This window comes from Cololabis saira, chromosome 2, assembly GCF_033807715.1.
Source record: "Cololabis saira isolate AMF1-May2022 chromosome 2, fColSai1.1, whole genome shotgun sequence".
Lineage (NCBI taxonomy): Eukaryota > Metazoa > Chordata > Actinopteri > Beloniformes > Belonidae > Cololabis > Cololabis saira.
The window spans coordinates 48,732,291-48,757,894 of record NC_084588.1 but is presented as its reverse complement, the minus strand read 5'-3'; the positions used below and the strand labels follow the sequence as shown (position 1 = coordinate 48,757,894).

At 42.5% G+C, this 25,604-nt stretch overlaps 1 protein-coding gene across 2 annotated transcripts in view; it reads left to right on the top strand.

Moving 5' to 3' along the window:
- The window catches only part of adamts18 (ADAM metallopeptidase with thrombospondin type 1 motif, 18), a 138,242-nt gene that overhangs the window by 18,475 nt on the left and 94,163 nt on the right, over positions 1 to 25,604 (top strand). Inside the window, exons 4-7 of one of the 2 annotated variants that reach the window (XM_061746732.1) lie at positions 20,714 to 21,014; positions 21,837 to 22,057; positions 24,457 to 24,540; positions 24,651 to 24,810. In XM_061746732.1, coding sequence (XP_061602716.1) covers positions 20,714 to 21,014; positions 21,837 to 22,057; positions 24,457 to 24,540; positions 24,651 to 24,810 — 766 coding nt within the window. Of the gene's footprint in view, positions 1 to 20,713; positions 21,019 to 21,836; positions 22,058 to 24,456; positions 24,541 to 24,650; positions 24,811 to 25,604 lie in introns of both variants that reach the window. The other variant, XM_061746740.1, reaches the window with a different exon arrangement.

Below are 25,604 nucleotides of genomic sequence, written 5' to 3'. Positions count from 1 at the left end.
TTTACCTGTTTTAAATTCTCTCAGACTCTCGTTCCGTCTTGGAAGTAAAGCCGGAATTATGGTCCTGCGTTAAATCGACGCAGAGCCTACGGCGTAGGGTACGCGGCGAAGCGTGCCGTACGGTGTGCGTCGCTGCGTACCCTACGCCGTAGGCTCTGCGTTGGTGTAACGCGGAACCATAAATCAGCCTTAACTGGAAGTTACACGTGTCATTTGTTGATGTTTTTTCCAGGATTCTGATTGGCTGGCATGACGTTAACAGCCTATTGATGCGGGTCCGTGTAAACGAGGATATTTTTGAAAACGGAGAGGGGAAAATATCCGTTTTTGTAAATACCCGGCTACGTGTAAACGTGGCCTTAGTGTATGATCTCTTTTAACTGCAGAATAATTTGCATATTTAGACTTATGCAGTACTTTGAAGTGTAAATTCAGTTTACAAGGTTTATTTCCATAAATCTTTCCTCATGACTGAGGAATTCCATAAAATACTTTAGTGTCTATGCATATGTGGACGCTATGTGGACAAGAGCAGTGCTGGAAAACTGAAAGTCTTTGATCTTTCGTGTTTGTCAATGTTTGGTGTGCAGTGCATTGTGGCCAGCGAAAACCAAAAGCTCAATATGAGCAACCTGTGACAATATCCAGCAGAGTTTTCAGCTTTTTTTTTAAAAAAACCTCATGTTTGCATGTCCAGTGAGTGTGAATAGCTGGTACACTTTCACTTTCAGTGTTGCAGCATGGATGCAAATCTTGTCTGATGGGGAGCTGAAAGGCTCATGTGGAGACGGACTGGTTTTCTCTTAAAATTGTCTTTTAAAATGAAAATAGATTAGTCTGGCTGTAAAGTACACGTGGGCTTAATATAAACTGGTTAAAGTTTGCTTGGACCTGTGAGGAGAGAGAGTGGATGGGCGATCATGCCAGAGCGCTTCGGTCTGAGATGGTGCCAGTCTGAAACAAAATGACTAGACAAAGCTGGTCTGAAAACTGTGGCAAAGATGCCTCTGTCCTCACCACATCACTGCCTGGAGACTGAAATGTATGTCTGGAGGAGAATGTCTGCACCCTGAGGACCAGGTTTTAACTGGAGATAGATATTTGTACCATATGGCGTCTCCGTGCTCCGCGAGGCAAAAGATTTTTAAAGCTGGAGCAAATAAGAATCAATCGTGTGCAGATGAAAACATGAAACTGCAAACCACGCCGACTGTGAAGTTCAAAGTGGGCTTTTGCTGTCGCTGATTTGTTTGAGAGAGATCTGAAAACTGTTAAAGTGGGTTTTTCATGTCTTTGTGTTCTCTGTGGGATGAACCCGGGGTTGTTGTTGTTCTGCTGGCGAAGCATGGAGAGGTCACAGAGGGGCGTTATCCATCTCTGCTTAACGCTGTTTCTCTTGGATTGCTTGTTAAACAACAGTTTGTTACTAATTTAATAGAAATTTGACTCCCTGCAGAAGAGAGGTTGTGAGGGACCAAGCTGGTTAGGCACGAGGACACAAAGATTTTAAAGAAAAAGAGGGTTTTTATTACCAAAATAACTTTTTACAAGATCAAAAATAAAGCAACTAAACAATAACAGCAACCAGACTGAAACAAAATTAAACTAACCTGAACAAACACACACAAGGAACTTAAATACTGGCTGATCAGACCAGTGACACACACTAAACACTAAACATTATTAACAAATAACCTAAGCAAACAGAGGATGGCAGGTACTCTAACTTAACTCCTAAATAAAAAAATAAGACTTATGAAATTATAGTGAATATTTACACAAGCTAGCTACCCTTGGTAAAGCCCCAATCGCCAAATCGGCTTGCCAATTAACCGTAAACTAAAGTTGAACATACAAAGTAATTGTGCTACAAATTGAACTTGTGCATTTCAACATAATATAAACAGAGGTGTGTACGAAATAAACTAAAGTGTTGGTGCTTGATGTTACCGGCATTTATAGCTGAGGGGCTGCAGGTTGCAGCCATCACAGGGGTCCTAATCTTAGGCCCCGTTTGCACGTAGCAAAAACGCTGGTGTTTTCATGCGTTTTGGCCGTTCGTTTACACGAAAACGAAGCTCAAAGTCTCCAAAAACCATCATTTCTGAAAACTCCTGCCAAAGTGGAGATTTTCAAAAACTCAGTTTTCACGTTTGCTTGTAAACGGAGAGAAACGGACATTTAGGCTTCAGAACGTCACATTATGCAACAGAAACGTCACCAGCGTCATGTGTGCGACCTGTGTTTACAATTTGTTTGGCCACCGTCAATATTTTCTTGTATTTTACCTGTTTTATATTTTAAAGTCACACTTAAAAGTAACTCCACTTCTCCGTCACTCCAAACGAAAGACTCTCGTTCCGTCTTGGAAGTAACTGGCAGTCAAGGCTGATTTATGGTTCCGCGTTACACCAACGCAGAGCTACGGCGTAGGGTACGCGGGGACCCGCACCGTACGTAGGCTACGCCGTGGATTTAACGCGGAACCATATTATTCAGGCTTCACACGTGTCATTTGTTGACGTTTTTTTCCAGGATTCTGATTGGCTAGCATGACTTTATCTTCTCGTTACACTGCCCCCTGCAGGTTTGGCTGCTCATAGCACCTTAACAGATATTTATGCGGGTTCGGGTAAATGAAGAGATTTTGAAAACGATCTTGTGTAAACGATGGAATTTTTCAAAACGTAGAAGGGGAAATATCTGTTTTTGTAAATACCCGGCTATGTGTAAACGGGGCCTTAACGAAGCCGCTTCTACATTGATGAATACTTCGCGTTTAACACTCAAATCCAGCGTGTCACCTGCCCCTTTCACACTGACGGACAGGCGGCGTGTCAGGTGGTGTGTTGGCTGGACCTCCGAAGGCTCAATCACTCGATCGCAGGTCAGGTCTAATGCAGACAGAACCAACGTGGGGTGACGGATCCTGGGAGGGATATGGTGACGCCAAGACAAGGATGTCCGTGAGCTCCTCATCCTCAGAGTCGTGGACATCTTAAATCAGTATATTACAGAAAGATAATGTGGCTTTGCAAGACAATAAACTCGACTTTGTAAGAAATTATTTGTGTTCAATAAACACAACAGCAGCGGTGGCAGAGAGACACTCCAGGTCAGGATTTTGGAGAAGTTGCTAGATAATCCCGTCGTTGTTAATCACCGTGGATCCTCCACCCACTCCATCTCCTCCATCAGCTGTTTTGCTGTTGGTGAAGCCAGCGAGGCCAACGATGCAGACAGGGGGCCGTCATGTTAGTACCACCCGATAACGCCTCCCGAGTTGTGTCCTCTCCTCTCAACTCGCCTTCAGGCACCAGGGATACCACTTTTCCACCAAACCGGTTCCAGGACTGATTCTGGACCAGTGCGGACCAGAGTTTGGAACCGGGCTTTCTGTTTCCACTGACAAAGAACTGGCTCCGGGCCAGAAGAACCGGTTCCAAGGTAGCACCAACTCTTTGCTGGTCTAGAGCAGTGGTTCTCAAATGGGGGTACGCGTACCCCTGGGGGTACGTGAAGGCACTCCAGGGGGTACGTGAGATTTTAAAATATACATATATTTAAAAAGTAGAATCCATGCAAAAATCCTTTAAAAATAAATATTTCATAAATAATTGAGGAAAATATAAGTCTAAATTCATAAAATGAATGTTATCTTCAGGAGTAGGCTATTCTACTTATTATCCTAAAACCGCAGAGTATCCCCAACACCAGGATGGTTCCACCTAACCTGTCAAATGCCACCTGGCTTCACCTGTCAATCACTCTGACCAACGATGGAGTCGTGGTTGAAGCATGGCAGCAATATTTTTATGTTTAATAAATCAGTTACTGATGGCACAGTGCTCTGTTTTAGCTCCTATTTTTTACAACCAAAAGTGCTTTGCGCTGGTTAGGGGGTAATTGGCTGAAAAAATATTTCACAGGGGGTACATCACTGAAAAAAGGTTGAGGACCACTGGTCTAGAGGAAACTTAAGCAGAGGGGGCGGGGTTATTAAGACCAACGGCAATAGCAAGACTGGGAGACGGAGACATTTTCAGATAAGAATGAATCTGGATGCAGCAAAGCATCATGGGTCTGAAGAGGAGACAACCTGTCTTTTAGAGATGTGTCCACGGAGGAGCTACGTGGACCAAGTCCTGTTAGAGCAGATACCTGGTTGTTGCTGCAACTTTCACGCAAACGCAGAGACGTAACTGACGTTTGCAGAGACGTAATGATGTTTAGAGTAACGTCCCTTTAGCACCTGAACTATGAAAAAGCAAACCGGTTCTCAGCTGGTTCGCAAGTTGAATGAGTTGTGAACCAGAACCAGCTGTGGAACCGGTTTGGTGGAAAAGGGGTAGGAGTCAACAACACGCCGAGCATCTACATTTCCCGGCGTGTGTTAACCACACCTGCATCATCCAGGGATAACAGTGGGGTCTGATCTAAAAACACCTGTTGTTACAACTCCTAAATCCCTCTGTAGGAGATCAGCTATTCCCAAACCTCATAATGACCCGCTTCTGCCGTCAACACCTATCCAGCCCGGTACCTGCAGCCGAGGGCTGGACCTCCTTTACTGCTGACTCTGGGAGCTGCTGTCACACACGGCTCCGGTGTTTCATGTGCTTTTCAACCAATCAACTCTTCAGGTTGATTTGAATAATGCTGTCGTCCGTTTGCGTCCCTGCAGCCGTCAGTAAAAACGCCAGTTAGAAAGCACTTAGCACCACTATTAAGGAAGTCATTTCCATTTGTATGGACTGATGTGGGAGTCGTCCCCCTGGTCTGTGTTGGGTCTGGGGAGGCCTTGCCCAAGGGCTCCGGCCGACAAAAGACCCATCCAGCATCATCATCCTCCCTCTGTACCCAGTACTCGAGTTGTAAAAAAAAATCAGGGGGGATGGTGGATTTTATCATATGGGGACAGATAATTTGTGCTGATTACAAATAATGTAATATATTACAAATAATAGCACTGACCAAAACACCTGCAGAAATACTGCAGGAATGACATAGCAGCAGTTAAATGCAGCCTTCTGTAAGCTTTAAATATCCACTGGGCTTACATCTAATACATCAAAACACAACAATAAAAAACACTTTTCTGAACTTATCAATATGACTCTGTCCTTCACAGGATAAGTAAAATGGATCACTGCAAAAACTCACAATCTTAACAAGAATATGTGTCTTATTTCTAGTTAAAATGTCTCATTTTAGTAAAAAAATCTCATTACACTTAAAACAAGACTCATCACTGGAAAAAAGAACAATTTTCACCTGTTTCAAGTAGATTTTCACTTGAAATAAGTAGAAAAATCTGCCAGTGGAACAAGATTTTTTTGCTTGTAATGAGAAGATAAATCTTGTCCCACTGGCAGATTTTCCTACTTATTTCAAGTGAAAATTGACTTGAAACAGGTGAAAATTGTCAAATAAGTTATTTTTCTGGTGTTATTTTTCTGGTGATGACTCTAAATGTTGAAATAGCAGTAAAACCACATTCATTGATGAAATGACATAAGGGATGGAAAGGGGGGATGGCAGTTTTACAGGGGGGATGATTTGGACCGTTTTTATCCCCCCCCCGACATGTCACAGGGTGTCAGGAGGTTGTTCAAATATAATTAGTGGGGAAATTGCACAAGAAGGGGATTATTCTTAAACGCCGTCTGTAATAGAATGATTATCATTCCCCAGCGGTTGTTTAGCAGTCGTGCTATTTTAGTGTAAGTGCTGATATGCATTAGGAAATAGCTGCTTGAAGTTAAAGGAGCAGAAATTGTCTTGTGTTATTCTGATCCAAGATCCAAAATGAACATCTCCACTTTACTCACTTCATATCCCATTATAAAGAGACATAATTGACTTAAGCAAACTGTAATTACTCAGGCTCGGATTCCAGCGAGCGAGTTAGATGCCCGAAGGGCCTCGTTTGCTCCTGTATGGTTTTTTTTTCTACCCCTCCACCACACACTGTGCTCATGTGGTCTCCGCTGAGCTGCAGTGCAGATGTGCTTTAAAGCTTGATAATCACCAGCTTGGGGCTTCTCACCGCTCGGCCCCAGCCTTTAACAGCATGTAAGCACTTACTCATTTGCCTTGTAATATCATGGTAGGAAAACCTTAAAAAGGGACCAGCTAAAGCTGCCATATCCCCCGACAGAAACTGTGTCGCTGCCAAAGGAGATAGAGCTGTTGACGAAGCTTGTATTGAATTCTCTCAGTAGGCGACTTCCACTTCTTTGGGTTTTCTTTCTCATGAACTAAATCATCAGCCTGCATGTTGCAGGTGAGGCTGGGAGGTTATCAAAAGGAATCTAAGTGTCAAAGAAATGTTTGAGTCTAGATAAATACGGGGGAGGAAGTAAAGTGGTGTTTAGCAAAGAGGGTTCATCCCTTTAATATAGCCTAGTGAAGTGTTAATGTGGAGACATTAGAGACATAACTAGAGGTCTTTTTTATTGACATTAGGGCTCGACAACAACCTCTGGTCTTTGACGGGGCGCCTCCGAGACGCTACGTTGCTTATATATCTTCACTTTTTTATGCACTAGACCAGGGGTCGACAAACCCAAAATGTTGAAACAGCCAAAAACACAAAAAACACATATGTCTAGAGCCGCAAAAAATGAAAAGTCTATGCCTTAGAATGAAGACAACACATGCTGCATATATCTATATTAGTTATAACTGGGGGAAGATTTTTTTTTTCATTATGCACTTCAAGAAAAAAGTCGAAATGTCGAGAAAAAAGTTGAAATGTTGAGAAAAAAGTTAAAATGTTGAGAAAAAAGTTGAAATGTTGAGAAAAAAGTCCAAATGTCGAGGAAATAGTCAAAATTTTGTGAACAAAATCAAAATGTTGAGAAAAAAGTGGAAATGTCGAGAAAAAAGTCGAAATGTTGAGAAAAAAGTCCAAATGTCAAGGAAATAGTCAAAATTTTTTGAACAAAATCAAAATGTTGAGAAAAAAGTTGAAATGTCTTTCCATGGTATGGAAAATTAAGTTAGCCAACTTCTGTACTGTTACTCTGTACTGATTTTGGGTTTTGCGTAATGCACTACTTTTTATTTTTGCTATGATGGGAAATTTAAGTTTATTTTTTGGGTTTTTGAGCTATGTGCTATTTTTTATTTTTGCTATGATGGGAAATTTAAGTTTATTTTTGGGGTTTTTGAGCTATGTGCTATTTTTTATTTTTGCTATGATGGGAAATTTACGTTATTTCTGGGTTTTGAGCTCTGTGCCTTTCTTTATTTTGCTATGATGGGATATTTGAATTTACTGATAATTCATCTCAAAGTCTTGAGCTTTGCTCTTTTGTATTTGCTGTAACCAATGTAAGGTACCAGTAAAATGGGGAGGTGTATATAAGCCTTGCTTCTACCTACACCCTTTCGGTTACAAATGTACCGAAAATAATTTAGTGTAAGTGCTGATATGCATTAGGAAATAGCTCAAGAAAAAAGTCGAAATGTTGAGAAAAAAGTCCAAATGTCGAGAAAAAAAGTTTAAAAAGGAAAGGAAAAAGGAAGAAAAAAAGAGAAAAAAAGGAAAAAGCGAAGAAAAAAAGGAAAAAAAAAAGGTGAAACATTTTTATAAAAAGCTCCACTAGGGCGGCGCTAAAGAACCGCATGCGGCTCTGGAGCCGCGGGTTGCCGATCCCTGCACTAGACGTTGTGTAGCTAGGAAAGTGGGGGGAGGGGTTTGCACAGCAAAGGATTTACAGAGTCAGCTGCAATGACGATGCAACCGTCTGCACATTGGGGAATCGACCCAACCAGCTGAGCTACTCCATGTGACACCAGATTGGTTTCCATCAGCTGTGAACGCTAACCCTGTTACCTAGTGCAATTATTTAAAAACAATAAATAAAAGTAATCAAGCTTGATGGGAGTTTGAGAAGGAATCACATTTGGTGGAATTGTGGCAGCAGAGGTCAACACATGCATTAATCACTTTATATTACTCATTGATAGCTCCATATACGACATACTGCATTCAGGTCTGGGGAAACACTTATAAAACAAATACCAATCCAATATTTTTATTACAAAAGAAAGCCATAAGAATCATCAGTAAAAAACCTTTCCGTGAGTCGACCGACCCCACTATTCATCTGCTTAAAAATACTGAAATTCAAGGACTTAGTTGATTATATTACAATACAAACCATGTACAAAGCCAGAAACAAACTTCTACCTCCACATGTCCAGAATCTGTTTAAGATGAAGGACACCAGATACAACATGAGAGGAACTTTATTATTTGAAAAACCGAAGACCCGAACCGATGTAAAAAATCACTGTGTATCTGTCAAAGGGGTGAACATCTGGAACAACTGTCCTGTAAATATTAAATCATGTTGGACACTATTCAGCCTTAAAAGACTTTATAAAAATTACATCATTTCTCGTTATGGTATAAAAAATTAAGTTTGCCAACTTCTGTACTTATATTTTGGGTTTTGCTACATTTTATTTTTGCTATGATGGGAAATTTAAGTTATTTTGGGGTTTTGAGCTATGTGCCTTTCTTTATTTTGCTATGATGGGATATTTGAGTTTACTGATAATTCATTTCAAAGTCTTGAGCTTTGCTCTTTTGTATTTGCTGTAACCAATGTAAGGTACCAGTAAAAGGGGGAGGTATATATAAGCCTTGCTTAAAACATTCAAACATAACACTGTTGGAGCGTTGCAGGTTATAGCCCGTGTTGTAGTTGCAGGTCGTGGTGCAGCACGACAACCCCTCACCTTGACTGTCTTTGCTAAACTGGCATCTAAAACTGGCCTTTTGTCACTAAACCATGACTGGGATTACATTTTTTTAAAGCATTTTTGGTGCACATGGTATCCCACGGAGTAATTTAGTTTGTTTGCCTTGAAGCAAACAGTCTGTCGTTACCGTTTGTGATGTCTGACCCAAGATTAAGCAGATCCAAGTACAGTTTGGGATGATTTTATACGACTACTGGAGTCATGCAGGTTATAGGAGCCCTTAGGTGCACATTAACTGGTCTTGAGGGGGCTATGAAAATAATCCCGACATAAATACACCAAAATATCTCCAGGACAACTGATGGAGCGAAGCTTCCTTTGTACCAACTTCTGACCAAACCTGTTAAACGTTACAGCAGGAGTTGAAACTTTCCCTTTCTGCCATCTTGAAGCAGTCTGGCAAGTTTCCTCCCTGACCTCTGGCATCAACAACAACCCCCCCCCCCCAATAAGAGGGAAGATCTGAACTGATTTTCATTGCTTATTTGTGAATATTTATTGATATTTATCCATGTGTGAAATACTCAGGGCCAAATCCACAAAAGGATTGCGCGGCTTTTGCGGCCGCTAAACCGGTGCAAATGAGACAAAAAGAGAGCGTCTAATTCACAAAGCACCCGCAAAGGGCGAATTGCACCACAAACTGCACTGCCATCAAATAGTGGCATTGTGCGCCTGTGCCATTTGCATGCATGCAAATTAGGTAATATTCATACATTCGGCGCAAAATTGCCCCCTTTCTATGCAAATAAGCCTCATTGCAAAAACCGTCTAATTCACAAAGGCCAGCGCTATTTGCCACACGCAAAAATAGTGGAGCAAATACCGTCTTTTCGAAGCGTGTATTAAAGGCGCGCAAACTCACTCCTTAAGGCTGATTTATGGTTCCGCGTTACACCAACGCAGAGATTACGGCGTAGGGTACGCGGCGAGACGCACCGTACGGTGTGCGTCGCCGCGTACCCTACGGCGTACCCTACGGCGTACCCTACGGCGTAGGCTCTGCGTCGATTTAACGCAGAACCATAATTCAGGCTTCACTCCCCCTCTGTCTCTGTTTCTCTCTCTCTTCAATATCATTCAAGCCTGTGATAATGAATGATATTAAGGGTGAAATCTACAGTCAGACATGACTGCAGACAGTCAGATCAAGTGGGGTTGTGGACTTATCTCGGATTTAAAAATAAAAATAACAGGACGGAGCTCAGGATTCATCCATACAGTAGGGGCTGCTTTATTACAAACAATTCCACCATATAAACATATAAATCTAGAATGTGTGTGTTTAACAGCTGACCTGTAGGTGTGTGTAGCAAAACACAGAACATGAATTACCGTCAGATCCTGATCTGATCCCGATCCGGTGTTAATGAAGTTACTGCAAAACTTTATGGGCGTGTTTGCGCTGGTATATCATTAGAGCAAAATCTTTTGTGAATAGGACCTTAAAGCGGGGCAAATTGCGGGCGCAAATGCGGCGCAATTCACAGCGCTATTTGCGGGCGCAATCTATTCTTTGTGGATTTGGCCCTCAGTGTTTAGTGTGTCTTTTCACAACCTGTCATATTGAAGTTAAAAGACAAAAGACCAAATAAACAGAAGTCTAAAGCGGTGGGGTAGAAAAAAACAAAACAAAACAAAAGCTGGCAACAAATGTCTCACAGACTGGCCGAAAAATCAGGCAAGAAAACCAAGCAAAGTATAAAATAAATGCAAAAGTATTGAAAAAGACAAAATATACACAGGAAGAAAAGAAACAGAACACAACTCCAGACTATTCATGGATTGGGGAACCATTAGTTTGATCTTTAACAGTTTCTTGTATGGAAGTCATTTAAATAACTAGTAAGTTCAGTGCAGTGACATGTATTGGACTGGATGCATAAAGAAGTACATGACACACATTCTTATTATTTGAATGAAAGTTCTTTGCTGGTTCTGCCCTCATGTGCTGAGTCAGCTCGTCGTCACAGCGACATGCTTACTTTTGCCCCCCAAACATCTGCGCAGCTAAACCCCTTGTGCATGCAAACACTATCTGATCTGACGCCACGCTCTGGTATTCACTAAACATGTATAGCACATGCTGACAAAAGAAGATCCAATCTAGACACATGCACACAGAAACACACAGAGCATCATTATTAGCATCGCTGCAGATGGAATGAATTTCCTGTCATTATCATCACAGACGCGTCCATCTGCTAACTGCTGGGAAAGAAACTGTGGAGCTGGCAGATGTTGCTGCAGCTCCGGAGGAGGAAGGAGAGCGGCGAGAGCGACGTCATTTAAGAGACTTACTCCACATATCTTGTGATTTATTTTGAATTTTATAGCTGGAACGTTGTTTGTTGCCAGTTATGTGACTAATTACACCTTTATGTGAAGGGAAATTTGATGCACTGCAGAAAGAGACTTTAAATACGCTATAATCCCATATTTAGATATAAAAAAAAGCATCAGTCATTCATTTTAATCTCTTAATAAGTGGTTGGTTGAGGAAGGAGAAATTATGAAATTATCCCTTGTTGCTGAAGCTGACAACACGGATATTGTTTGATTAATTGAGCTGTCGAAAAGTGTGTTTCATCTTTAAAAGAGGGATACTTGAAGTAATGCAGGTTTTGTTTTTTGTTTTAAAAGTTGGATCTGTGGTAAATGTTGGACCTTTCTTTCTTCTCTGTTTTAGGACATTTTTAAGCTCCTTTTAGAAACTACTGGAAACTACATTTATGAAGTGATTAGTCTTCTCCTGGTCCTGCGTTTCTCCATGTTTATAAGAACTTCCTGGACTCAAAAGACCAGGATTCCTTGCGAATTAGAACATGCGCAGAAAACAACTTCCTGTTCCTTTTGATGGGGAAATCCCGTTAGGCGGGATTCGAAAGGGAGTAACCCAGGGGTCATATTCGGGTTTTTAAAAACCGGAATATTCAAAGGGGTTATTGGTGTTTACATGGCGCAACCGGGTTATTGCTAATATTCCGCTTAGAAAAGGGTTATTGACTGCATGGAAACTTAGTCACAGTATTTGACCCGGTCGTTGTACGTTTTTTTTGTTTAGTTTAGTTTATTTTCGGTCATGAAACAAGAAAAAAATAAATAAAAAAACCAAGAATAAAACTGACAACAAGAAAACGAATACACTCTTCAAAGAAAACATAAAAAAAACGTTTCAAGTATACAAAAAACAAATAACATCTAGACCGAAAAAGGGGTAGGCTGAAGCAAAGCTTATTATTTGCCTACCTTCAAAATGATTAATTAAATTAATGAAATAAAAGCAAAAAGTAAGAGAAAGACTGCCAGTAAAACAAATTGCCTCTGTGGGGATAACAAACATTCCTCAAAAAATAAAAAAGATTTTTTATATAAAGGTGCAGTCTACATGTTACCTTCATCCTTAAAAAATCAAAGCAAATCACCAATTAAATAAATACCCAAATCAACATCAAGCCCCTCATTAGTTTTGAGCGTATAGAAACGTAATTCTTGCCATTGTAAGAATGAGATGTACTTGCTGTACTCTACTGCCCTTACTCTTTAACAACTTGTGCTTTTTATTATTTTACCTCTTTTCTTATCATTTTATTTCATTTTATTTGTTATTTACTGTTTAATTGTGTCTTGCCGCTTTCAATGTTGATGTAAAGCACTTTGAATGATCTTGTGTTGAATTGTGCTGTACAAATAAACTTGCCTTGGGGGATTTAGAGACACATGAAAGATGTTGCGGCAGCTGGATAAGTAGGATGAACGGATGGATGGACGGATGGACGGATGGATGGATGGATGGATGGATGGATGGATGGATGGATGGATGGATGGATGGATGGATGATGGCAGTCTGCCATATATCCAGCCACTGTTTTGACAACAAGAGCCTCACCATGGTTTTCCTTTTGTCCTGCCTCTGTTTATTTTGCCACCTGCTAGTCTGGTGGAAACGGGGTCAGCTAGGCCTGGAGTTGGATGCCCCTCTCTTTTCTCTCTCTCCCTCTCTCTCTCCCTCTCTATCTCCCTCTCCCTCTCCCTCTCCTTCACTCACAATAACATCCAGAGACGTATAGACCAGTGAAGGCGATGACATGTGCTCACAGCGGCGGGTCGGAGGTCACTGGGTCAGTGCGTACATGCGTGGACGTGTTGGTATTGAACTCGGTGAATGTGCGTCTCTTGACTGCACAGCTATGTTGTGTACATTCGGGTGAATTAGGTGGAAATCTGTGGTCAGACGGAATGTTTGAGGTTCAGTAGCTCGCCGTGTCAGCATAGAGGGCAGCTCGGGGCGCTTGACTGAGACGGACGGGAGCCCGCCATCAGTGTTGGGACCAACGCGTTATTTAGTAACGCGTTACAGTAACGCCGTTAGTTTTGGCGGTAACCAATACTCTAACGCAGTACTTTTTAAATTCAGTAACTCAATCACCATTACCAAATGGTGCGTTACTCCGTTATTTCTGGCCAGAGGAAACGTAGTGGGCGTCTGTGTGTCCATTCAAAAACATGACCAGTCATGGCGAGCCAAGAGATCAAGGCGAGTTTTGCAACGTGGAGTTGTCATTATTTCGGTTTTGTTGAGCAGCACAATCAGTGCGTTTACATGGGAAGTTTAATTCCTCTTTCATTCAAAATTCAAATTAAATCTGATTTAAAATGAGTAGAAATGACCATGTAAACACCTCATTCCGAATGAAAATGGCCATTCAGAATTAAACTTAATTCCGAAGTAAGTGGCTGGTTTATTCCGATTTTAAATCCGAATAGAATAATTCCCCGATCATGTATACACTCATTCCTCTTTAAATTAATTCCGGTCTTTCTGCTCGTTCCCTCGCCCGTCTGTCTCCATGACGCTTATATTCCGCGCTGGGCTTGTTTTCCAAACAGTTTCAAGATGGCAGCACGCAGTAAACGGTGGTCAAGAGCAGAGAGCATTTATTTAATAAATAGCTTGGAGGACCTGGAAATAATTAAAAGAACATATGGCAAGAAACATAAAAATTGTGAGCTTTTCAAAGTTGTAGCAGCTAAGTTTGTTTTTCTTCCAGTAGACGTAACTTCCGGTCCACCCCCCTATCCAATCAGAACCTTCCCAACCCCCAGACCTTAAGAGGAAGTGGATAAAGCCGATCAAACGTGTTTTCCATGTAAACCTCCATTCGGAATTACTATTTCCATGTTAACTCGAAGGAAAATTGTTTAATTCTGAATTATTTAATTCGGAATAATTAATTCTGAATTAAAAAACATGTAACCGTGGCCAATGACAAAAACATTTCAGTGGAGTTCAACCGAGGGACGTCTGTAAGCAGGTCCAACTTGACAAAACAATTGCACGGTAGCCTATGTGGTAGAAAACATGCTACCTATTTCTACAGTGGAGTCACCTGCTTTCAGGCAGCCAATTAGCATGATAGCATGCCCAGGCGGCAAATGGGACGGAAAACCTTTTCGAACTACTTGGACAAGGAATATACAAAAATGGAAAATGGGCTAAAGAAGACATTCGAAGAGTCACCCGCTTACAGGCAGCTAATTAGCCACCGACCTTTACACTTTTAATTCTGAATAATAGCCTATATTCAGCTTGTTAACAGTTTTGTATTATTTATTTCAGAGGTCATTAGGAAAGAAAAAAAGTTTTTGTTAGGCTATGATGTTTTAGAAAATCCCGCGTTTGTTCAGTTTATGGCTGACTTATAATAAATTGCCATTTAAAAATAGCTTTGTGTTTGTGTCAGATTTGTTTGTAAAATAAATCCAGGCGGCCTGAATGTAATTACAGTTATAGAAGGGTTAAAGCATCTAAGTGAAACATGCTCAACATTATCTGCATTCAAAAGAAAGCTGAAAAAAGTTTATAGATTTTTATATATATTTGTTTTTCATTCACCATTATTCAAATATATGTCTAAGCTATTTAATTATATTCTGAAGTATCGTATCACTCTGAGTTATCAGTTATACTGTATAGGCCTGTTTTGTGCTTAGGCCTATATGGTTGTAACGTTCTCACTCGTGTGAAGATGACCCAAAGCTAAACGTTCAGCTAAACCTTTCTCCAGTTTCAATAAGAAATGATGACAGAGGCGTGGAGTGGCGTTTCATCAATTATATTGAAGCTTGAACGTGTAAATGTGTGGTAAAAACCGCAACAGAAAAATACAGAATTAAATTACTAGATGAACCAATGCTAGCAAACTAGCTAGGCTAGCTAACAGATCGTTTTTATGCTAACAAAGCTCCTCAAAACAATACACAAAGAAACAACGTTAGCAACAAAATGGTTGGCAAGATATAAAAATAATTATCTGATATATCAAACTTAACTTACAGCATTGCTTGTAAACAACTGAAATGGTGGGAAAAAGATAGAACAGGGTAATGACGGCTGGTCTGACCGGATCCAAAGCGGAAGTGGAGTCGCGCCGAAACCGGAAGTAACATAGCGGTTCATCTCAAAACAATGAAATATTTAATTATACTGTAAATACTTTGTTTCTTAACTTATTATTTACCCGTTTACCATATATATCTATACAAAATGTGTTTTAACATATATTACCTTTTCAATTATTTTAATAATACAAGAACACACGGGCAACACAATTACAGGGCAACACAATGGTTTTGTGAATTATTGTTTTTTATTATTTCTTGTTTTTAGGAGGGAGGAGTCGCTTATAAGCCCTTAGGGTTTTTAATGACCTCTCCTGCACATCTTTTCTTAAGTTTTTCCTCCGTGTAATGTTCCTTTTTACGAGTGCAAACAATAAAACAAACCAAAACAAACAAGCTGATGTGGGCTGCATTGACTCTGGGAAGAGTAATGCAAATAAATGAATTCCCGTTAAATACCGAACTGCAGTAAAATTAGATGCTACTATGCCTATATAGCAATTAAAAGAGTACAAATCACGTAAAGTGACACATCCATCGTACCGAGGGACGACTGTGTCAGCAGCGTTGTGATCCGCGGTTGCTCCAGCTGCTCAGCTCAGGTTTCAGCTCCAGTAAGTGCCAAAAACCTCTCAGATGAACACCTGAATATACCGAACAACCATCAGTAGGTTTCTTCTTTCTTCCCCAATGACGCGGGTGTATTCCAAGATAACAATGCCGGGATTAACTGGGCTCAAACTGTGAAAAAGGTATTTCACGGAGCAGGAGACGCACACCCTTGGTGTTTTTCCAGCTCCTTGACGCTGCTGCTGCTTGAGATCGCTTCGTCTTTCACGAGTTTGTCAACCACCACAACGTCCGGTTGGATACCCATCACCAGTTTAGCAGCTGGATGTGGAAATCCCCCCCAGACCTTCACTCTCTCTGCTCTCTGAGGTATCTCCCAGTTTGACAGCAGGACATTCAACTAGTGTTGTTTTCATCAGCCTGTTTCAATTTTAGTTTTAAGGGAGCTTTCAGACCTGTGGCCCATTTGTTTTGTTCCGATTCAGGGGCTAAATCGATACAGTTGTTTCGTTTTTCGTATGTGGAGTTTGTGTTCACAAGGCAACCGTCTGTAGCGGTTCAAAGCTGTTAACAAATGCAATGAACCAATTGTTCTCTCATTGGTCAGAACTGAACGCGGAAGGAGTTTCCTCTTCCGGGAAAAACAACAAGCCCCTTTCACAGGGCGCAAAGCGCAGACCGCCGCCGGTGATCCCATTCATTTATGTGCTACCGGCGCAAGAGCGGACGGCTCTACCGCCAAGCTCAGCGGCGCCTGCCTGCCCGAATTGAAAATGTTTTAATTTTACCGTGCCGCGCTGTGACGACATCTCGGCACGTCCAATAGGAGAGAAGGGAGAAGAGAGAAAGTTGTGTCCAATAGGAAAGAAGGTGCTGGAGGCTGCGCCGACTCTTCTCCTTGCGCCCTGGTAGCACATACACAATGAATGGAGTTGTGTCGGTTGCTGTGTGGATCATGTTCTCACGCAAACGAACCGCTCCAGGTCTGGAATGGAATCAAGCCGAGAACCTAACACTAACCTCTCCTAGGAGATCTCGGCTCGCTGATTTTGTGCCACATCCGAGCGCGATTGCTGTGTTCAGATAAACCAAACGAGCCAATCTTTAGGGGGAAACGCTCCCTGTTTCGGAACAACTGCTCCAAACGGGACAGAGGTGAAAGCAGCCTTAGTCTAGACTTTGGGTCCAGCTATCATTTTAGTTTTTATTAGTTTTAGTCACGTTCATTCTCCTTTTAGTCGTGTCAAGTTTCAGTCGACTAAAAGTCTGAGCATTTTAGTCTTACTTTAGTCAGAATTGTCCATTTTAGTCTAGTTTTAGTCAAAGATTGTATTTAGCCAAACCCATGTTACAATTCAAACAAGGTTATCTTATTATTATATTATTGTTACCTGTAGCCAACTCGTGCTACCCGAGGTCAGCCGACAGGAATGAGGACACATGTTTTCAGCGGAGAAATGGTTTATTGATACCTGTCTGTCGGTCACCAGACACACACATACACCAGCAGCTGCCGTCGTGACAGACTCTCCGACAGCTCTGTGTCATCCCCCTCCTGGCCGCCCTTTGCCGGTGTGCAGCCGCTCTCCTTAAAAACACAAGCAGGGAAGAGAGATTGATTGGACACACCTGTGCCCAATCAGCTGATCCAACCCGCGCCACCTGTGAGCTGCTCCCCCGCAGACCACGCCCAATCCTCCACCCTGCCACATTACCTTATAGACTCAAGAATACATTCATTCCAGATACAGAAGACTCTAATTTGAGTTTACAACATATTTATTTTTCCACATTTCTCCCCATCTTTTTCTTTTTCCACGACACATTTGATTTTCTTTTCCACATCTATGTAGGAAAGTGGATCCAAAGATGGTCTTTTATTCTTCTCCCCCCCAGAGAAGATCCCTGCGTTTCTCTCTGTAACTTTGTTTTTAATGGACGTTAACTAGAGCTCTGCGTTAACGGCATCAGCCTCTAACTCTGCAGCTGCATCTTCTGGATCTGATTCCCCGCTGCAGCGACTGGGATTGAGGACTAACGTCACCCAGCAGAACTAAACCAGAGAAACTACTGGAAACATGGACATTAAACCAGAGAAACTACTGAAAACATGGACATTAAGGATCTTTGCTAGAACGTTTCGTCTTGTTTCGGTCAACGAAAATGAAGACACATTTTAGCAGAGTTTTTATTTTGTAATCTACATTTTAGTCTTGTTTTTATTCGCTGACGATATTGCATTATATATTTAATTATCGTTATCGTCACATGACCAGCATTTTCGTTGCGTCTCGTCTCGTTTTCCTCAGGTGATAAAGGTCCATTGACGACGATATTTAGTCATAATTTTGGTTGACGAAAGCAACTTTACTCCTAACGACTCTGTTACGTGGTAACAGTTTTGAATATGAATCTTTAAGAAACACCCAGACAACCGTAGTCCCACAGGGACCAGTTCTGGGGCTCCTCCTGTTCCAGACTCTCCACCATCTTGAGGTCTCTTGTCACAGCTTATGCAGATGAAACCCAGATCTACGTTGAACTCTCATGATTAGGATCCTTTTTTTATTTTGTAATCTACATTTTAGTATGGTTTTTATTCCTCCACGATATTGCATTATATATTCAATTATCGTTATCGTCACATGACCAGCATTTTCGTTGCGTCTCGTCTCGTTTTCCTCAGCTGATAAAGGTTCGTTCATTCGTGATTTTCGTTGATGAAAGCAACTTTACATTCAACCCATATTTAGTCGTACGGATGTTGGTCGTGTCATTCCTCGTATGCTTTACCTGCACACACCGTACATCCGGCTAGTACGTGCTGGACTGTCTCCAGGGTTTCTCTGCACAATCTGCAGCCATGGCTGTGGTGCTGCAGGCCTGTTCTTGTGCTGCCGTGATTAATGCCTCCAGACCTTGTCAGCCGATGGCAGGACCTCTCAGCGTCAGCCACTTCTTCACTCTGAAACTTTCTCTGAGCAGTTCATCTTCCTGAGGTATTTCTGGGTCTTTGTTGTTTCATTCTGGACGGTGGCTGTCACGGTTACTAACTCCTGGCCTTCCTCCTTCACGCTTCATGTGGAGATCTTTTTATCTACGAGTAAAAGGGAGTAGTAGAACATTAAAACATTTGTTGTGTGACCCCCCCCGCCCCCGAAAAGCGCTATGCACATCTGCCTAATGTTAGGATGGTGAGAACGGGGCTTAGGGCCTAAGTATAGGTGCGGTTGGTGTCGATGGGGGAAATATATACTCGTACTGGATGGATGGCTGGAAACAGCTGCTTCGGCTTGGCCGTCCTTGGACACGGCCTGACAGGTTGGACAGATTTCTGCTTTCAGAACCTTTTGTAGAGTCCAAGTCTGCTGGTTCTGCTCATGATGCAACACTGATGACATGGAAACACAACGGATGACATGCTCTTGTTTTGTAGGGGTGTCAACACCTTGGGCTTATTGTCATGTTTCTTATTAAGGGTGGATTTGATTTGATTTGAAGATTTTATTTCGAACATGCATGTTAAAAAAGAGTACAAAAAAGTAAAAAAAAACAGAATACAAATATATATATATATATATATATATATATATATATATATATATATATATATATATATGTATGTACAGCACTTGGGCAGACCTCACCACTTATCCAGTCCTACCCCTGAATCTTACATACATTCTCACATATAATAAGACAAGTTTCAATAAGCTTACTTATAAAACACACATACCTACTTTAATAACTGTTCAATACAGTGATATAATACTCAATTATATGTACCGGTATATATAAATATAGTCAAAAACAAAACAAATCAAAGCAAACAAAATAAAACAAAACAAACGCCCAGCATTTAATTCTGCTACTATGTATGTATGTACTAATAGAAGTAATTATAATGCATAATATTATATTATCATTACTTTACTATAATACTAAAATATAATAGAGAACAACTGACAGCAAGGGTATAACAATATACCGTATTTTCGCGACCATTTGGCGCGCCGTATGGGAAGGCGCACCCTCAGTTTATTGTGTCATTTTTGGATTTAAAACACACACACGGCGCACTGACCGAAAACGCGCCGTCTACACACACATGGAGCGCCGCCTTACAACACACACACGCGAGCCGAAGCATTGGCTGCAGCTCCCCCGGCGGCCGCGTCTCCTTCTCGGTAGCGAGGCCGAGTCTCCCCGTCTGCTCCAGGTGTCCCGCCACGGAGCCGCCGCCGGGCAATCACGGGTGAATTACACGCCCCCCTTCCCCCTTTAACGTTCTCATGGTGGCCTCAAAACGTCCACCTTATGGATCCGCGTTCAGTCGCACAGCCCTACGCCGTAGGCTCTGCGTTGGTGTAACGCGGAACCATAAATCAGCCTTTACAATAATACAATGGGCGCATTGCATCATTGGGCGCGCAGCACATTTAAAAAAAAAAAAGAAGACTTTTATATGCGCCTAATGGTCGCAAAAATACGGTACTTGAATAACTATATAAGAGTAGATATGCTATATATACTGGTTCATATATTTACCCCCAATTATATACATAAAAATTACTATAAATCTATATATCGACATATCTACGTATAACTATAAATCAGTATATATTAATAGAGATATAGATACACAAATACTGTACGTATAATACAACTCAATTTATCCATATACATACCTACATATAACATATTTATATCCATAATATACGTCTATATATCTACATCTACATAGGGTAAATTTAAACTTGACTTTAAAAATTGTCAGCAGTCACAGTTTATGAAGTATTTTCACAAGAGTAATTGAATTACATCATTCATCTGGAAAGACTTTTGGAGGATTTTAGGAGAAATCTGGTATTGAGTCATGGTGCCTAATGTGTGTGTGTGTGTGTGTGTGTGTGTGTGTGTGTGTGTGTGTGTGTGTGTGTGTGTGTGTGTGTGTGTTTTCCAGTCAGGTCTGATCCGGGTGTCCCAGGAGGAATACTTGATCGCGCCGCTACCACAACATCTAGCCCAGCAGCACAACTACAGCGCGCCGGACGGCCATCACCCACATGTGGTCTACAAACGCTCAGCAGAACACGTGGTTCACAGAAAGTCCAGCAGCTCGTCTGAAACCGGTTCCTCGTCCAGATCTGACGGTCCGGACCTCTGCGTTTATCAGCAGCATCATCAGCAGCATCAGCAGCAGCATCACGACTTCCAGCACGGGAAGCTGCAGAGGCAACACTTCTGCGGGCGCCGCAAGCAATGTATGTAAGGGAACCTTATATTCCTTTTATATGAATCAGTTTTGGTACATATTAGTAATGTCTCCTATATACGGAAGAGTATTAGGGCCAGGCAGGAGAAAAGTACAATTTTGAGAAAAAAGTCGAAATGTCAAGAAAAAAGTTGAAATGTTGAGATTAATGTTGAAGTACAATTTCTTATTCTTGAAATTGTATTTCAACATTAATCTCGACATTTCGAGAAAAAAGTCGAAAAAAGAGAAAAAAGTTGAAATGTCGAGATTAATGTTGAAGTACAATTTCTTATTCTTGAAATTGTATTTCAACATTAATCTCGACATTTCGAGAAAAAAGTCGAAAAAAGAGAAAAAAGTCGAAATGTTGAGATTAATGTTAAAGTACAATTTCGAGAAAAAAGTCGAAATGTTGAGAAAAAAGTCGAAATGTTGAGAAAAAAGTCGAAATTGGCTAAATCGGTGGATGCTTTACTAAGGCACTAGTAGTCCTGCACAGGATGAAGCGTATGAAGAAAATGGGTGTATGTGGGTATAGGTATTGCATTTGAGTGGATACTGGTCAGTGTAACAGTGAAACGCCAGTCAGATGCTACGTTACCGTGGTGATGGGAGGTGGTACGGAGAGGAAGCAGCATGGGGAGTCAGTTTCCTCTCATGTCCATTTCAGGCTGTATTCTCCTGTCACCTGGCACGAGCCAGGAAACATAGGAGTTCATTTATTTGACCTTCTCTGAAAAGTCGCCCTCTCTGCATCGCCTCTCCCTCATCCGCTATTCCTCCCACTTGCTCTTCCTTCCTCTCTGCTACTCCCTCTTTGCATTTCTAGACGCTCCCAAACCCCCTGCAGAGGACCGTTTCATCCTGCCCGACGAGTTTGCAGAACCTGCATCGGCGGCGGAGGAGCCGGGGAGGGCGAAGCGATCGCCCATCAACTCCAACCGGGTGGGCGGGCTGAACGTGGAGACCCTGGTGGTGGCCGACCGGAAGATGCTGGAGAAACACGGCCGGGAGAACGTCACCACCTACGTCCTCACCGTCATGAACATGGTGAGGGAGGGAGAGGAAAGGTGGAGCTGGCCGTCCTCCAGAGACACAATCTGCTTCACCTCGTCTTTCAAATCTATTTTTAAGTCCTTTTATTAAGATCCCAACAGAAAATATACTGAGGATACTAGAGGTAGACCAAATAATTATGGAGCTAGAACAGTCTCAAAAGTGACAAATGCACATGCCGATCCACAAATGCACAGAACAAGATTCACAATCTTTATTCCACCGGCTGGTTTATTAAACTACCACCAAATATTTAATCACTTTTCTGAGCAAACGGACGCGAACTCAGGCTCAAACAGCAGGTGTATCCGCCCCTTTAATCTGATTGGTTTATGAGTAAATCGTTCCCCACATGGGGTACGCTCTTATGATTGGCTGAAACAAAGGCGGATATCTGATTGGTTGCAGATCCTTCCGTGTTAAAAAAAAAAAAATTGTGGATGGAGGGACGTCAGGGGAGTCTCAAAAGTCACACACAAATGCAGCGCAGCCCACAGACAAAAAAAACATTTGTAAACCAGGTTATATTTATGTGTGCATCAAAAATAAATGTTTGTATCTTGTCCTATGCACGTTTGAATTTTTCTGTGCATTTGTGAATCTTGTCCTGTGCATTTGTGGATCGGTGTGTGCATTTGTCACTTTTGAGACTGTTCTAGCTCCATAAATAATCGGTCAGTTGGCATCGTCCAAAGAAAAATCCATATTGGAGACTGGAAAATATGGTAGTGGGGGTTGGTAGCCTGGTGGTTACAGAAGAAGGCTTGGGCCTGGAGGACCCATGTAACGTCCCCAGGTTGGTAGTAGAGATGAACCACTTTGGCCCCTGAGCAAGGCCCTTAACCCCCAACTGCCAGAAAAATGACTGCCCACTCCTCCTAGTGTAACTGGTGATGGGTCGAAAGCAGAGGACTCATTTCTGTGTGTTTCGTGATGTCAATCCATCAATCCATCTTCTTCCGCTTATCCGGAACCGGGTCGCGGGGGCAGCAGTCTCAACAGATTCCTTCACCCCAGACACTTCCTCCAGCTCTTCCGAGGGGAGTCCGAGACGTTCCCAGCCCAGCCGAGAGACTAGTCTCTCCAGCGTGTCCTGGGTCTTCCCCGGGGTCTCCTCCGGTGGGACATGCCTGGAACACCTCCCTAGGGACGAGGGACATGCCTGGAACACCTCCCTAGGGAGGCGTCCAGGAGGATCCGGTACAGATGCCCAAGCCACCTCAGCTGACTCCTCTCAATGTGAAGGAGCAGCGGCTCGACTCCGAGCTCCTCCCGGGTGACCGAACTCCTCACCCTATCTCTAAGGGAGCGTCCAGCCACCCTGCGGAGGAAACTCATCTCGGCCGCTTGTATCCGCGATCTTGTCCTTTCGGTCACTACCCAAAGTTCATGACCATAGGTGAGGGTAGGTGTGTAGATTGACCGGTAAATCGAGAGCTTTGCCTTTCGACTCAGATCCCTCTTCACCACGACGGTCCGGTACACTGACCACATAACTGTGGACGCTGCACCGATCCGTCTGTCAATCTCCCGCTCCATCGTTCCCTCACTCGTGAACAAGACCCCGAGACACTTGAACTCCTCCACCTGAGGCAGGACTTCTCCACCCACCCAGAGAAGGAACACCACCCTTTCCCGGTGGGGAACCATGGCCTCGGTTTTGGAGGTGCTGATTCTCATCCCTGCCGCGTCGCACTCGGCCTCAAACCGCCCCAGCACATGCTGAAGGTTTCGTGTTTCGTGATGTATATACTGAAAATAAAGATTATTATTACATGTTCAGAACAAAATGACTCCACAAGCAATAGTCAGTCTTTAGTGTGACCTTCCTCTGAAACAAGTACATATTTGACTCTTTGTGAGGAGATATTGGCAATTATATCAATGAGGGGTCATTGCTGTCAGGTTTTATGGTTTTATGAGAAAAAGGTTGGAAAATGAAAATAAATACAATTAAAACCCTGGTAAACCGGCCCAATCTTTTGGAAAGCATTAGATATTTTTTCAGCTTCAGCTCAGTTTTAACTACTTTGGTTTTTGACTTGGTTGGGTCACACTCAAGCTTAAACTTGTAACTTTGATACCCGAAGGTAGATTTGTTTTCTCTGCATTTAACCCATCTCTAATTAGACTAGAGAGCAGTGGGCTGCCATATGGATGGCGCCCAGGGGCTTGAACCCGGATCCTCCAGACTCCAGCCCGGTTCTGCAACCACTAGGCTGCCACTCCCCCCAACACTTTCATTCAAACCTTATCAGAGAAGATCATCCTCAGTATTACATTTAATACAGGTGTAGCGTTCCCTGGAAGGTAAATGGTATTAATACAAGCTGTGTAGTGGTTACCAGTAACAGGAATATGTTGGATGTAACGGTTTCCAACTCTTGTTCTAGGTTTCCAGTCTCTTCAAAGACGGCACCATCGGGACGGACATCAACATCGTGGTGGTGAGCTTGTTGCTGCTTGAGCAGGACCCGGTGAGTGGACGAACACGTATTCTACATCAGGCCGTGTCTCTTTGTTCCTCACTCGTGGCTGACTTGTTCAGCTTCTCACTCACTGGTTATTTCCCTGGCTTCTCTTCCAGCTGGGCCTGACCATAAATCACCACGCCGACCAGTCCCTCAACAGCTTCTGCCAGTGGCAGTCGGGGCTGGTGGGGAAGGGAGGGAAACGACACGATCACGCTGTGCTCCTCACTGGACTGGACATCTGTTCCTGGAAGAACGAGCCCTGCGACACCCTGGGTGAGAATCCAGCTCATCCAATCACGTCCAGCCTGCCGTCGGCCGCAGTGACGACTAAAACCTCTCCTGCTCCCTAAATGCTGTCATTTGGGTCATGTAGAGCAGAGCGGAGGTGTGACACTGCAGGGGTGGAAACCTGAGCCAGCAAAGATGATTATCACCTTGATTTATTTTCACTGTGGTGATAATGAGCTGATAAAAAAATTTAATGTGTCACATATTTATTAAAATTTAAAAAAAACAATAGATTCCAGCAGATGAACCTGAACTGGAAATGGAGCGAAGGGCTGTTTGAGTTTCACTTCTGGCACTTGAGGCCTGAGCTACATTCCTCACGCCGAGCTTTCTCCTGTACGTGTTCTTGTGCTTTTTGGGTCCTTTGGGAGGAAATGCTGCCAGAAAAAGGAGAAGGAAAAAAAAGAGAAGAAACAGGGACCAGTCCTACGAGCCTGTCGGTTACAATAAATCCCACATCTAGGATTAATTATCTTTTTGTTAGAGCTGGCAGGTCCACACCTGCTCAAGATGTGCTCGGCCTCTCGTCTGGTGGCGGCTGGGAGAAGTTCCAGCATCCCTGTGACCCAGAACAGGATGCAACGTCAATTGAAAATGGATCACAATCAGCAACGGTCCCGATCAGATGTAGAAATCTGAAAAAACAAAGTAAAACAACAACCAACATTTCATTAAGTGCGCTGCGACTTGTGAGGTTGGAGCTGGCAACTGAAATTCCCCTTGTGATTATATATCAAGCAAATGTGACAGAACTTTTGCTGCCTGCCAAATCTGAGCGT